The sequence below is a fragment of the Phocoena sinus genome, chromosome 1 (assembly GCF_008692025.1).
Source record: "Phocoena sinus isolate mPhoSin1 chromosome 1, mPhoSin1.pri, whole genome shotgun sequence".
NCBI lineage: Eukaryota > Metazoa > Chordata > Mammalia > Artiodactyla > Phocoenidae > Phocoena > Phocoena sinus.
In genome coordinates, this window is record NC_045763.1 from 143904727 (window position 1) to 143920854 (window position 16128).

At 46.0% G+C, this 16128-nt stretch overlaps 1 protein-coding gene across 3 annotated transcripts in view; it reads right to left on the reverse strand.

The window, feature by feature from the left end:
• Nucleotides 1-12088, reverse strand: part of SMYD2 (SET and MYND domain containing 2) — a 50980-nt gene extending 38892 nt beyond the window's left edge. The window contains exon 1 of one of the 3 annotated variants that reach the window (XR_004352113.1): nt 11711-12088. Coding sequence is in view for 2 of the 3 variants with exons in the window: in XM_032648046.1 (XP_032503937.1) it covers nt 11711-11883 (173 nt within the window). In the remaining variant the exon portion in view is untranslated. The remainder of the gene's footprint in view (nt 1-11710) is intronic. The other 2 variants (XM_032648046.1, XM_032648054.1) reach the window with 2 other exon arrangements.
• Nucleotides 12089-16128: the final 4040 nt, after the last annotated feature.

A 16128-nucleotide genomic window follows, 5' to 3' on the forward strand; every position in this document is an offset into this window, starting at 1 on the left:
CAAGGGGGCCTGTGCCGTGCCTCCAGAAGGGACTCGGCCCTCCTCCATGAGACCCACCCATCACTCGTGTCCCCTCTGTTTCCATCATCAGCCCCAGTGTCTGGAAAACCTTAACAGGTAGCATAATTATGATGCTGGAACCACGGGCTCAGAGTTGTGAGTTTCACCATACAGGGCAGGGCCTGCCCCTGGGCAGTCTAGGCGTGGCCACGTTGGGATCCTTTTCCCCAGAACCTAAGCCACCCACCGCCCGTTAGGATGTCTGGCCCTCAAAAGGAGGGGCTCTCTGACACACGAGATCATCACAACAGACCTGCCTCACTTCCTTTGTTAACAGACTATATTAAGAAAAAAAACAAAAACAAAAACACAGTTTTAGGGACTTCCCCGGCAGTCCAGTGATTAAGACTCTGAGCTTCCACTGCAGGGGGCACAGGTTCGATCCCTGGTCGAGAACGAAGATCCCGCACGCCCTGCAACGTGGCAAGCAATCAATCAGTTTTAGATTTACTGAAAAGTTAAGAGTATGGAGTGCCCTCATTACAGCCCCCCACATACACACACACCCATGCACACACATGATTTCCTTTATTGTTAACATCTTACATTAGTTGTACATTTGCTACAATTGATGAAATGATATTGACACATTATTAACTAGAGTACATAGTTTGTTCAGAGTTTCTTAGTTTTTCCCCCATGTGTTTCTTCTGTGTCAGGATCCCATCAAGGATGCTACATCACATGTAACTGTCCACCTCACTTTTTCATTCTGAAGGTGCAGTATTGAGAGAGGAGGTTAAAGAAGCACATAATTGCTTAACTTGTTCTCGGCTTTAAGTCTGAGAAAATGCTAGGGAGGAGGCTGCCGCTGGGGGCTGCGTTTTGGTGTTGTGTCTGGCAGGTGCCAGCCGAGTGGGGCACCGGGTCCTGGGGAAAGGCAGGGCCCTGAGGAGGGGCTTCCCTCCAGAGCGACCCTTCTCAGAGCGGCCCCTCGGGTTGGGGTGATGGGAAGTTGTGTTTAGAGGATAGAAAATTTCTGTCTGGGGTGATGAAAACATTCTGGACATGGAGATGGTGATGGTTACACAAATTTACTTAATACCACTGACTGTAAAGCATTAAAAATGCTTAAGTTTTATGTATATTTTGCCACAGTTTTTTTTAAAGCTGAAAAAATAAATATGCAATTTAAAGAAGAAAAAAAAAAAGGAAAGAAACAACCAATGAGTCCTCTCATATAGGAACTGACAATAGCAACAGCCACCATTTCTTCCAATGGGACAATAAATGACAGATGTTATCAACAGTACTTTGTAACGAGCACAATACTAGATCCTCCTATGACTGCCGATGCCCTAAGTTCTACAACACCTAGGTGATTAAATATCAAGGAAAAGGACAAAATCAAAGTCATACAAATGTAACTATTTAAAAGCTTAAAATGTTCCTAACAACACCCCTCACTTCAACATTCTGGTCACAGAGTAGAAACAGACCATGTAAAAATACCTTTATAACCTAATGATAAGCCTGAGTTCCAGAATACGGTCAGGCCCTCTGCCGCCAAACGTGAGTATTGACTCCTGGCCCCAGAAACATGCGACCTGCTCTAAATCTTGCAAGAAAGTGCACCTTAATTGGTTACAGAAGAATTTTAAGAGGTGACACTCTCATCCTCTTCATTTCATTTTCCTACAGTCAAACAATAAAAAATCGAATTGTCAATCTACTTAGGTGAATTACCCCGATTTTGGACTGGACCTTGATAATTCCAACTTATATATCGTTTGAACAGATACAAATAAAGAGTAAAATAAAGTACTAACTAAATAAAATGAAGAGATTGTGGGCTGAAGTATTGAAGAGGAAGCTTCATAAAAAGAGATGCTGCGATGTGGGGAGTTCCCTGCGGTCCAGTGGTTACAACCTGGTGTTTTCACTGCTGTGGCCCAGGTTCAATCCTTGGTCAGGGAACTAAGATCCTGCAAGCCTCGTGGTGTGGCCCGAAAAAGAAAAAAAAAGAGATGCAATTTGAGCTGGGTCTCTGTTCAGGATGAACAGACTTAGAGTAGAAGCCCTACCAGGGAAGAAGTCAGAGGGTAAGTAGGGGAATAATGCACAGAGGAGCATTCCTGGTTCAAGTGGACATTGGGAAGAATGAGGAGTGACAGCACCTTTGTGGGGTACTGGAAAGACCACTCAGATTTTGTTTAGGGTTTAAATGAAAAAGTAGCGAGGGATAACGCTAGACAGGGTGGGAAGAGCACTGAATACGGAGGACTTGAGCAGTCAAGATTTTGTCCTGAAGAAAACAGGGATCAATGAAGGGTTCTGTGGTTATTTATAAGGATTAATTTCCAAGAACAAGCAGAGCTGTATATATATTGGTACGTGATGTACATATATAGATAGGTGATGAGGCCTGTCCAAAGAACCGCTAGTAAAATAAGTTGCAGAAATGAGACTATTCATTTAATAAATATTTACTGAGGTTATGGGGTGCCAGGCCTCAGGCTAAGTGCTAGGCTACAAAGTTGAGTAAGACCTGGTTCCTGAGTCAAGGAGCGAGTGTATGAAGGAAGTATGCACAAGGTGCTATGGGTGCAAGGACATGCGAGTGTGTGTGGTGTGTGTGTGTGTGTGTGTGTGTGTACCACTATAAGCAGTTTGGAGCTGCTGAAATGAAACTAACACTGCAGAGGAAGGTGGACCCAAACATCACCCCAGATGCCCAGCCCTCGGAGCGTGCCAGCAGGCAGCACTGACCCTACAGTGGAGTTCTACCAGGGCCACTCTCTGAAGATGCACAGAAAGAGAAGGTGGCAGTGGGCTGCTTTCCCCCTCTGTGCCTAGAAAATATTTAGCAGCTAGGTGCCTTGAAAGGCCTGAACATGCGCCGAAATCAATTAAATATTGAGTGAAATAAGTAGGCTGTTTCTAAATCTCTACTACTTTGGGAGCTTGAAAGTTTTTAAGGTGAAAAAACCCTAAAGGTTTTTTTTTTTAAGTAGTATTTAGAAATATTTATTCAGGTGTATGAGTAGACTAAATTTCATCGACTTCTAAAAAATGTCTACCCAAAGTGCTGCTGTTTTTTTTTTTTTTTTTTTTTCTTCTTTCCTTGCGGTATGCGGGCCTCTCACTATTGTGGCCTTTCCCGTTTCGGAGCACAGGCTCCGGACACACAGGCTCAGCGACCATGGCTCACGGGCCCAGCCGCTCCGCGGCATGTGGGATCCTCCCAGACGGGGGCACGAACCCGCGTCCCCTGCATCGGCAGGCGGACTCTCAACCACTGCGCCACCAGGGAAGCCCCAGTGCTGCTGTTTTAACACAATGCAGGGATGCCACAATTTTATTAGACCAAACTATTATCTGATCAAAGCGCTCCCTTAGTTTGCATAAGTCATGAACCAGCGTGTGTGATTAAACTTCTTTGTTAAGAGCTTTCTTTATGACATACTTTATCAGGGTTCCATAAAATGAAAACACTCAACCCAAAACCTTATGCCTTTAACAAAAAAATCTGCTAAAATGACAAAGTTCAGTACACTACAGTGTCAACTAAAAACTGTCACTTGCCATCTGCCTCTACAAGGATGAGGTCACTAGCCACTGCGGTCGGTGACCTTCGACACCCCCGAAAGGAGTTCAGGGTGGAGATCAGGAACGAGGCGCTCTGTGCTCTGGAAAGAACTGGCAGAACAGGCCTTCAGATAGTTAGAAATTTTTAGAAGATTTTATGAGCCCAATTTCTGACACCTTCTCATATCCAGAAAAGCACTGAAATGATTAACAGAGACATCTGCTCGTCGTGACTAGCAGCAACCCTCCTGAGACTGGCAGGAACCTTCTGCCAAAATGTGTGCTTGACTCCATGTACGCCCCTTCACCAAAATCGCATATACACTGACCTCGTCACACCCCACCTGCTAAGAGCAGTCCCTCAGAGCTCTCTGAGAGGCTGTGTCCCGGGCTACAGTCCTCATTTTGCCCCAAATAAAACTTAACTCACAACTCTCATGTTGTGCTTTTCTTCAGTCGACAACGGGTTTATAAAGATGAATAAAACCTACTGGAATATAAGCTCTGTGGAGGGAGGGTGTCCCTTTTCTGCACAGTTGCTTCCTAGGGATTCAGAACTCAGCGAGGGCTCCATAAATATAAATATTTGCTGAATACATTAAAAAAAGAATCCCTGCTCTCAGGGAGTTTACCATCTGCTCACAATTAAATGTCTCTTACTGTTGAGGTTTTAAGAACATGTGAAGCTATCACCGTGAACAGCAATCATCACTCTGCTACAGATTTGTGCAACTGACAGGTTAAGAGATTTTTCCCATTGCACAAGGGTGGTTCCTGTACAAACATTGCTGTGGTAAGGAAAATCAACAAGATGTGAGCCCAAGGGCCCATATCCCTTGAAAAGCCTTTCCTGGTCCTCACAGACTGAAGAGAAAAAGCTCCTCCCGTCCAAGATCTTTTCATTTTGCCACAGATGGCAACATAACTCCTTGCAAGTGCCTGGATATAAAATCCTTGAGATTTTACTTGACTCAGGTGAAAAACTGCATCTTGCTGGTCAGCCGGTTTCTTTCCACCTCTCCCCCCAGGATACGCCTATGTCTTCAGGCCTCAGTGTGAAATTCGCTTCTTGGTAAGCGAGTCGCCCTTATTTTTCCTCTCCCCCACGGTGACTGCTGATTCCCGGGGCTCTGAGACGCCTTGTTCGTCATAGTGCACTTGCTGATACACGCCGGTGGCTCAGCTATCACAGGCGAGCGTTTATTTTGGTTTCTAGGGACTATAAACTTGCCAAAGATAAGCACTTACGGATTCTCCTTCTTTAAAAAGCAAACCCAATCCTTGTTAATAACATACATGCCATATTTCCACTCAGTCATCTGAAACCTTCCACTTTGTCCCTAGATTTTATGTTAATAAATTGGCACGGGGAGTTCCATAGTATTTTTAAATTTTTGATTGAAGAAAAATCTGAGACACGCAGCTGGATTCTCAGCAAGTGCATGGACTAGAAAGATAAGTTGTTTCCTGAACCCTCAAGACGTTTTGGTATTATTTTCCTGCTAAATTGCATATTTCTGGCCTTCAGAGAAGTCTAGAAGAGATCTGGTTTCCTTCTGTTCTATTGTGTTGGTGTGAACGCCTTTGCAATTGAAAAGGAGGCCTCCGAGGGTGGTAGGAACAGAGTCAGCAGAAGTTACACAAAGTGAGGTGTGTGGCTTTGTGGCTGGTTAGAGCGCCTGTGCTAATGAGGCCAAGGTCATGGGTTCAGCCCCTGAAAAGGCAGTTACTTCAGTCAATTTCCCGCTGGAGGGCTGCACCCCTAAACTACCACAGATTTGCTAGAAATCCAGAGATGCAAGGGTTGGGGATGTGAGTGGGAGAGTGATGGTGGTGTACAGAGGCTGATATTGCGAATCCCTTGAGAGGGGACTGAGAAACCTCTAATGCCAGAGCTGGCCCCTCTCCAGGGCAAGAGGACTGCTCCAGAAACCACCTAGCCGCCAGGCTGACCAAAGGACAGTGCAAAGTCTGCATCTGGTCAAGTACAATCAGGGTGGCCTGTTCCATGTCTGTCTAGTTCCCTGGAGGTCATCAGGACATATATACTCACAGGTGCAAAGACAAATAGGCAAACCCAGAGAGGGGCTGTCTGTGAGAGAACAGGAAATGGGAATGCAGAATCAATAACAGAGGAGAAATTCATTTCAGTCAAACTGTCCTTACGCAGATCAGATGAAAGCATGCCTTGAACTCAGAAATGTGATTACTCCACTTCTGACGTTCAGAAAACAAGGTGTGTGTATGCGCGGGAGTGACCTCAGTTATTACTGATGACTCCAATTACATAAGGGATATTTGTAATTATTGATTGCCTCCTTGGGAAGCAGAAATAAAGTGGCTTAAAATTGTAATTATTTCATATTTTCTTTACATTGACAAGAAAAAGAAAGGGGATAATAAACCTCAGGCAAAAGAGGTACGTCTCAAACACCAAAATCAAGTAGAAACTTTCTTTGCATTTTGCTATTTCAAATTCTATAACAGACAACGTCACTGTCCCAGGTTCTCACCCGTTCTGAGTTCTCCTGAAGACCAGTTGCTGCCCAACTACAGCCCTGAGCCCTGGATCTTCCCAAAGAAATTTAAGACATTTCTGAGGATCTTTAAAAGAATCTTCTGACAGATAGTGTGCCATACGCTTGTCCTACAGGAATACCATCCTGGGGCCTCTTAGCAAAGCTGCACCATGAATTCTGTTTCCAAACCATGCCCATTTAACCTTGCACAGAGTAGAGTTCTGAAGACTGGGTATGTTTAAGGAAAAAAAAAAGGACAGGGCGTTTATACTCTCACGCTGCCCTACCAGAGGGCACAGAAACAAACTCTTTATACGTAGCTATAAACACTAAGATGGTAAACTTGTCTTAAATAACTTGAGCATATTGAAAAATGTCCCAAACCCACAAAAGGACCAAAGCCTTGTATTTCTTTTTACATTTTATCAGGTAATAGTGGATAATACAGAAGAATATATGTAGCTCTTATGCAAATTCCAAAGCATTGGAATAAAAAACCTCTGAACCCAAAGCAGCACAAGATACAAGACAGCTGAAACAATTTATTTGTTGAACTGTTAGAAACAATGCGTTAATCTGTTGAATTATCTCTTGGGGGAAGGGGAAGCAAAAGAAGAGAGGTGATAAAAATTGCATTCACTTGAGAAATCAGAAGTGAATTAAGTCCTGGTGTCCAGGTGTGAACCACACGGTAGATTCAGGTCAAAAGGGGCAGGGAAGGAAAACAACACTCAGAATAGGAAGACATGGTTCCCTCCACAAAGGACACAGAGGCTGGCCCTAGGACGCGCTCAATCAATATCTGACCCCAAAAATGTGAAATTCAAGGAAACAACCTTTCCAGCCCTCAGTTACTTCCTACATAAAATGGGATAAGGTCTTCTCTACACAGGCCATCTTTGGGAGGATCAAAATAAGAATGTATCTGGAATGCTTTGTGAGCTGCAAAGCGCAACACGATTTAAAGGAACGTCATTTTATATGGGATCTTCACATTTTTGTGAGAGGATTTTGTGCAATTGCTTTTGGGAGGGAAAGGTGTTAGATGGTGGTTTTAACTCACCAGGGTTTGAATTTCACTTCAGGATATCCTGCTGCCGTTCTGTCTCTTTCATCTCAAATCGTTTCCAAATGTGCAGCTTGGTCACTGAGCCCTGATAAGCTATAACAGAAACTATGCTCCCGCGTATGAAAAATGTGCGTGTTCTGGCACTCGGCACATCTGAAGTCCTGCAGGACGGCTCCTTGCCACAGCTGAAAGAATCATGCTGGAAGCAAAGAGCAGAGAGGAGCCATGGTATCCTTGCTAGGTGGAAAATTCTGGTTTCCTCCATTTCTCTTTTCAAATATTTGTTTAATCCCACAGTAAAAGAGTATTAAAGTATCTAAGCACTTTGGAGATACACGAGCCTCATTTTTTTCAAAAAGCTTTATCTGTGTAGGCTAATCATATCAGTTCTGTCAGGTTTCGAAAAATACTGAAAATTGATTCCAGACGCCCATTATTATGCTGGGGGACCCAAGGTTGAGAACTGCCACTTTTAACTCTGGGTCAACATGCCATCTGAATGATGACTCCATTGGCCAACAAGATACAGTATCTCCTTCCCAGTTTTCCCCACCCCAATGCCACCACCATAAAAAAATGTCCCTGAAGTGAGACTATGTTATCACACTATTTAACATTTAGCCAAGAGAGCTTATCAAACACGTCCCTACGAGCAAGACACGGGGCCAGTTCTGACAGCTCCCGAAGTGTCCGGGCCGTGCTAGGCACTTGACTTCACTGTCTCAGGGCCAGCTCAGTGGGTGGTAATGTGCACAGTTTACAGACACAGGAACCCGGGAGTTCAGACAGGTTAAATAATTTGCCTCAAGACAAACCATCGGGAAGGGATGAAGCCAGAATTCAAACCCAGTCAATCTGGCCCCGAAGTCCCTCCTTTGTAGTCTCTAAATAAACAAAAAACTTGAAATACTGAAATGTTGAAAATGGCAACCCAATACCTCATTATCTACTATACAGATGGCTTAACTTTATACTCTTTCATGTAACTTTTTTAGAGGAAATCTGTTGTCTGTGTATTTTAATCTTCCTACCCATTTCTTAAAAATACATGTAAAAAGATGGAGGGAATCCTTTATTGGAGCATATGTGTCCAATTTTTCATTCAGAGAACAAGATAATTTGAGAACAATCTGAAGCCATTTCTCTCCTCAGAGACTCTCCAAGTCTCAGAGAATGTTCTCGGAATAAGCAGAATCACAGCAGCCCTGGGGATGACACCCCCTTCTGAGAGCAGCTTCAGGCCCAGGGCTCTTTCAGAGAACCTTAAGAACAGGATCAAGGGTTCACATCTCTTAATACTGATTAAGATCAACTAAAGATGACTTCAGTTTGGTAAAACAGTGGGGAAGAGATGAATGCTGCTATAGAAAAGAAATCGGGGGGACATTACACCTGTATAACTGCTGAAATAGGCCATCTCAATCACAGTATTTTGATCGTGCAAACACTTTAATATTTAAGTCAACCACTCTGACTGAGCCAGACAGAATATAAATTTCCTGAAACCAGGTTCCAACAGCTCTAGTCCAAGGAGGTGAAGTGGGCCTTCCTACTTTGCCCTGATACGCTGAACAAACAGACAAAAAAGACAAAATTCCTGCCTTTAAATGACCCATGAGCCAAGAGAATGAAAGATCAAGAGGGGTACATCCGCCCTCCTGAGGAACTGCACACACAATGAATATTCAGATGGAACCCAGGGTTACAGATTTTTTCCTTTCTGAGACAAATACTAGCAAGTGTTCAGAGATGTCAAATACCAAGTGAAATATAATGTAAAAAATGTGCCACAAAATGCTGGCCAGGCCAACGTGTGTGTGTGTGTGTGTGTGTGTGTGTGTGTGTGTGTACATAAAACGCATCTGAGAGGTCTGATGAGGACAGCTCCCTACTGGAAGACATTTATATTTTTAGGGGCTGCCTTCTAGCAGCTGAGGCAAGATACACATCTTCCCAAGTGTCACCCTGAGTAAATGTGACACAAATACAAACTTTTGTCTGCACTGTCCTGACAGTAAGAATCCCACTCCACTGTGACTTAAGAGAATTCCCATTATTTTTCAACTTATAGAAGATAATTATTCCTGAAAAAAATCACTTATTTTCCTTCAAAATAAGTCAAACCCTGATACAATTAATATGATAGGGAAGATCTGTAGTGGCTCATTTGTCTTAAGCAACGTTATTTACCTTCAACTTCTGGTACAAGAAACGATAAGGTGTAGTTTTCTTTTTACGGGAGGGGAGGGGATGTTGTGGATTTTGCCCTGTATGCTTCAGTATTTGAGAATTCTGCTCCTACCCCCTGGGGGAATCGTGGGGACATATATGCTTTCCTCTAGTACAGCTGGACAGAACAATTTGTCCTCGGTCTATACAGACAGTTGACAGAGGAAATGGTGTTAAATCTATGAGAATGATCTAGCCGTTAATTCCAAACTAATCGCATTTAATGGAAACCAGAGTGGAGTACAAATATATCTCTAATTTCACAGGTATCATGATGTCATCATTTCTTGTGTGTTATTTTAGTTGATTTCAAATGAGTCCTTGGGGAAAGAGGAAAGGAGCTGTGGATGTTGACAGAAGTTCACCTAAGCCAGAGAAAAGCTGGGGGAGGTACAGCAGTCCCACCCCAATGCAGGGAGGGGGTAGCCCTGGTGAGGGATCTAAGGCAACAGTGACACTGATGAACGTCATTCAGAAAAAGGGAAAACAAAGGCAAACACTGTCCCATATAGCAGGGTGATTTGCCAAGTTGCACCTTGACTGTACCTTCCTGTTCTAAGGTCGGGGGTGTGTGTAGTAGATAGAGTGTGGAGGCTCACAGCAAAAGAGAAGAATCTCTCAGCTCTGCTTCTCCACTGAGAACCCAGCTGGATTTGATCTTTAATTCACTGGAGGAGTGGTCAGGCAACTACCATCTGAGCACCTACTATGTGCCTGGTACCGCAGTCTTCTCTCCCACGCTGGACCCCAGGAATCACCAGGATCCCTGATGGAGGGAGGCCCCTTCTGTGCTGGGTGACCTTGCTTTGCTCCTGCCACTCCAGACACCCACACTGCTTCAGACTCTGAGCCACAGCAAGGCTCAGAAGATCAAGGGACCAGACACAGCAGCCTTTTTAACTTTGGGAAAACCCAATGCTCACTTCACTCAAACGTCGCAAAGTGGTGCCATGACCCTTTAGCTCTTGGCTCACCAATTCAAAGAGCCACATCACATACAGCCCTTAAGCTGCCCACGGCATGATTCTGTGTCTAGTTCCTTTCCAGGTCCCCCCAAGCGGAAGACAGCTCTGGCAGGGAGTCTGGACAAGACTACTATAGTATTTAGCTTTTGTCCCTTCTTTTGCTCTGTCTTACCGTGGAATGAGAGGAACACGTCTCGGAGATTGAGTACTTCAGCGTGTGTTGGACTTGAGACCTGTATTCCAAAGGTACCCGCAGGACCTCAGGTGGGCTTAATCTAGCCCAGGAATCTCCACTTCAAAGATGAAGAAACTGAGGTTCAAAGAAAGTAAAGCAGGGTCCTGGAAGACCCTGTACAAACTTAACTCCAATGCCATGCTTCCTGCCTCAGTAATTTTATTGAGCACTTAACTAGGTAGGAAATGGGCAGAACTGAAGACACCAGACTTCATTTTCTTAACTATGGGTGTGACTAGACATACACAGTGACACTTCCTCTCTGGGCATTAGTTTTCTCCCCTGTAAAATGGAAAGAGTGTTGCATTCATGATTTCTAACACGACTTTCAGGTCTGAAACTATCATAAGGCTTGAAGATATAATTATGTGTTGGTATATGTGAAGATATACACATATACACACATACATGACATGCTACAATTAAATACCAATTCCAGCCATACGTTCTGCCTCATCCCCCCCCAGCAGCCATGTTTTCCCAGTCCCAAACCAGGGCTAGATACGTCCCACCAGTGCAGCCCCTCTGAACCACGGGTGTGTGGTCAGTACTCCTCTGGCTTCTCTCCGAATACCAAGTGCAGAGGGTGACAAGAAAGAAGAGGGGCCATGTACTTTACATGAAATATTAAGTGTCATTAAGTTCCTTGGAGGAAACACAGCAAGTCTGCGGCAGAAGAGACTGTGGGGCACAGAACACATCGCAGGAAGCACAAGTTAAAGGTGACAGGCTGTGGCTGCGCGAACCTGGGGCCCCGCTGGCAACGCACCGAGTGGGCAGTGCATGCCAGCGCTGGGAAGAAGCCTGGCTCCAAGCCCACGTGTCAGGGCAGAACCCTGCACCTCGCCAGTTTGCACATCCCGCGGGAGCGACTCGGAAAACATGCCGTGCAGGACGTGCGGCGAGAACTTGGCTGGTCTTTCCTAACGCACGTGGCACAGCCGGTCCGGGGTTCAAGGGCGCAGCCCGCCCCCTCCCCCGCGAGCCGCCGGCGCTAGGACCCCGCGGTCCGCACGCACTTCCTCCCGCCGCGGTCCGCCCGCCCGTCCGTGCGGCGCCCCAGGCTCCCGCCCGCCACCGCTGCCGCCGGCCCGCACCGCCCTACCTGGCGAAGCAAAACTCGCAGTGGTTGCCCCGTTCGTTGATCGTGAGCACGTAGGCGTAGGCCGGGCAGGAGAAGAGCAAGTCCCCCACCTGGAAGGACTGCAGGGCCCGCAGCCCCCGGCCCTTGCCGGGGCTGCTGAAGCGCTCCAGACCGCCGTCGCCCTCGGCCCTCATGCCGGCGGCAGGGCTGGCGCGGAGGGTCCCCGGCGCCGGCGGAGCCCCCAGCTACGGCTCCCCGCGAGCTGTTATTGGAGAAGCGTCACCCAGAGCCGCGGGGGGGGCGGGGTGGGAAGCTGCCCGGCGGACGCGGCGGCAGCCACCGCTCCCCGGAAGGGACGGCGGCCCCGCCCGGCCCTCGCGCGCCCCCGGGAGGCGGGGGACCTGCCCGGCGGCCCCGCCCCGCGTGCGGGACCCTCGGCTGCCGCCCCGCACGCGCCCGGGGCCGCTTCCGGTGTGGCAGCTGCCAGGATCTGCATCCCAGGCGGCTCCTGGAAGGAGGGCGGGAGGCGTCTGCGCCTCCGCGGCGTCTCCACGGAGAGCGCTGGACGCTGCCGGCTTTCCGGTGGGCGGGATGGGGTCGCCCGGGGGTCAGGTATCCAACGCCTCCGGGAGAAGCCCGTAGCGTGACCCGCGCTTCGTTAATTGAAGGCGGGGCGGGGGGGGGGGGCCCAAGATGCTTCTCAACCTTAAGTTCAGTTCCTCTGTCCTTGTCAAGGACCCTAGAAGGAGTCCTCAGGGGACACCGAAGAGAAACCGCAATAGCAAAGTTTGACGTGCTGAGGGTTAAAGTGTGCTTCCCCAAGGTCAAAGGTGTTTAAACCCTGTGAGACTTCAAACCTCCGAGAGAGTCTCTCAAGTATTCATTGTGAACCTACTCTGCCTCTGCCCCTCTGGTGGCAGTTACTTACGTAGACGGAAAAGGAAATGCACTGGTCAGGCTTGCTCACTCAGTCTCTGCATACAGGCAGCGATGCGGAGAAGGAAGGAGATAACCTTGCAGTCAAGGGACTTAGACTTGGGGGCGATGCCATGCTGTGGCCAGAACACACGGCTAGAATTTGCGGTGGTTCTAATGGGTTTGACCACGCACTGTCATCTTAGAAAAGTCAATTAGGTTATAAGTCTCATAGAGGATTTAAGACACGCAAAGCTCATAGAACAGGGCTGAGCACGTTAAGTCCTATACACTTGCATGCGATATAAGAAGGATATAATCTGTTTCACCGAGGAATGTGTAAAGGCTGAAATTGACGTGCGTGCAGTAAGGACTCAATGTATGAAGAGAGAATTTAGCAAAAAAACACTAATACTTAAAACTCAAGTTTGATCTCATTATGTTGCATGTGTAAGTTAAGGACTGGTTTAGCAAAGGGAAAGATAAATGTGATTTGGAGTATGTCATAAGGTTAGGAGAATTTTTGACACGTCAGTAAAATTCCTAAAATGAATAAGCCTCTGGCCTACCTGAAAAAAAAAAGAAAAGGATACTTTCCCATTTAGGCACTTCAAGAAGCATTCACTGAGCATCCACTATGGCCAGTCACTGGGATACAAAGATGGGCAAAATGTAGGCCTGGTTCTTTGCATTTGACATGTTCACAATCCAACAGCAATTACCCTTAGTTATTGAACATTACGGGCCAGGCATTGTGCTAAGTGCCTTAAACACATTATCCCATTTAATCTGTAATTCCAACTGCCCAGTGAGTTAGGTGTTATATATCTCCCATTTCCAAAACTAGGACACTAAAACTCAGAATAATTTCCAAGGCCACACAACTAGGTTGCTGAATTTGGTTTCAACCTCCAGTCAGTCTGAATTTGAGGCCCATGTACTTAACCCAAATGTCCCTCTGCAAACAAAGACAGCTCTCTAAGTGTTATTATGGTGGATTGTACAAAGTGTTCTGTGGGAATACAGGCAGGGAGTGACAAACTCTGCCTGGAGAATGAGGGTTTGGTCAAGGCGGAGGTCACATTCCAGTAACGTTTGAGCTGAGTCTAAAAGGTAGATGGGACTTTGTAAGTGCAGGAGAGGAGAGTTTTCTGGGCTGAGAGAATTGCATGGGAAACAGGTGTCTAGTTGCAGCCCCCTGAGGAGTTCTGAGTAGAGCATGAGTTCTCAAGGAGAGGGCAGGAGGTGAAGCAGGAGCAGTGGAAGGGCATCTCCTCAAGAGATGAGTTTTGTCCCAGGGGGTGTGGAAGTCACTGAAAGTGTTTAAGCAGAGGGGCTCCATGATCAGTCCAGTGTTACAGACAGTTCTGCTGGCAGCTTTGCAGATAGACTGGAAGAGGAGGGGACCAAACACAAGACCACCGGTAAAGAGAACAGTTGCAGTATTTTAAATGAGAGTGGAGGAAAGCTGGAATCAAGGCGGTGGCATTAGGGAAAAAGGCAAAGGTGTCGAGGGTAATTCTAATTTCTAGCTTGGCATATGGCTTCTCCACGGCAGGCAATTAACAGTGCTGGCTTTCTAGCCTAGTAAACCTTGGAGGCTCAAAACAGGAACCATAAATATCCTAGAGTTTGGGGAATGTAAGAGGCATTTTCTTACTAATGAGGAAAGTGAGGCCCTGTGAAGTTAAATAACTTGCCTAATAACCCAGTGGCAGAGCTAGTGTGAGATTCCATGACATATTCGTTCAACATTTAAATATTTATGATATGCTCACTGTGTTCCAGCAACAGTGATAAAGGCTGGTGATATAACGGTAACAACAACAACAACAAAAACCTGACTTATTCCCTGTCCTCACAGAGCTTTGTACAGTCTGGCAGAGGAAGCAGACATTAATCAGACAATCATATAAACAAATACAAACTGTCAACAGTCTCAAGTGCTAGGGTAGTGCTTAGAGGATATGACCTAATCTAGGAATGCTTTTCAGAGAGAGTAATGACTGAACTAAGATCTGAAGGATGAATAGAACTTGAGAGAAGAGGAGGAGGGACAAGCATTCTAAGCAGAGGGAGCAGCGTGTGTAATCAAGCAGGACCCTATGGAGCCTTCTCAGAACAGACCCCACCCCCACAGGGTCCCCCGCCTGCCTCTTGTCTGTATAAAAACTTTAGCCTCCTAGGCCTTCCCCCAGTCAATTTAATCAGAGAAGTGAGAAAATGCAGAAAGAAAGGAAAAGTCAAGCATGACAAAATAGTAATAGTTTAGCCATTAAACAAAGTCAAGGATCTTCAGTTCTTTCTCAAGGAACATAGATAATATTCTGAGCCATATCCTCTGGGCTGCTTTGCAGATACAGAAATCCCTACCAGGTAGAAGTTAATTAACTTCATGCTCACCACAAGCACGTGGACTCCAGACTGGTTGGAACCAGGAAGTTGATGATGTTGACTCCCGATTACCTCACCACCAACCAATCAGAAGAATGTCCACTAGCATGCGTCCCCACAACCCCAACGCCCCCATCTTTAAAAACCTTTCCCTGAAAGTCACTGGGGAGTTCAGGCCTTTTGAGCACTAGCTACCCAGACTCCTTGCTTGGTACCTTGCAATAAATGCTGCACTTTCCTTCACCACAACCCAGTGTCAGTAGATTGGCTTTATGGTGCATGGGCAAGCAGATCCAAGTTTGGTTTAGTAATACACGTCCGAAGTTTCATTGACTGCAAGAAGTATGACCGCCATGAAAGGGTGACTAGAGCAGGGCTAGAGGGAAAGTGTTCTAGATGATTTTAGGAGGTAAGTAGGTCCTGTTAGACAACCTACAAGGAGTCTTCTCTGATCAAAGAAACCTCTGGCAGATGCCAGACTACGTTAGATGAGCTTTATGCCAGTCGCCATCACCTAAATCGATTTTGACAATTGTGTTTTATTACAGATGGATGTTGTACGTTAATGAAAGAATTTTCTCAAGCCTCAGAAGTTTCCAAATACACACCACCCTAGGCAAATCTTGGATATATTTGGGGACTCTATAGTTTTTTTCACTTTCTGATTCCTGGCGGCTGTAACCAGCACAAAGATGAAAAACCAACGTAGAAGTAAACAAACAATTATAATGCAGTAAACAATTGACTGTTTCAAGGATTACTTGTGCACAGGAATCTGCTTGTTCACTTTACTGCAGTCATTTTTTCCTCTTTCACTGAAAAAGATTTCCAACAGCTGGGCAAAGCAATCGTGTAACGGCTGAGTTGTCTTTCTAACTGCGTGGTGGCTGGAACAGACTTATTCTTGTGGTGAAGGTGGCTATGATTTTAAGAACACTGAAAAAGAAACAGCCTCATTTCAGAAAAATGCCTGTACTGAACTCAAATGACTCGAGATGGAGAAATGGTCAGTTAAGTAATAGCCATGAATTTAGGAGCTTACCTTATGAAGAATACTGTGTTTAAAATAAACGGCCAAGGAATGGCAACTCACCAGCCCTGTAGATCGATGACAGAACTCTTAATGCAGC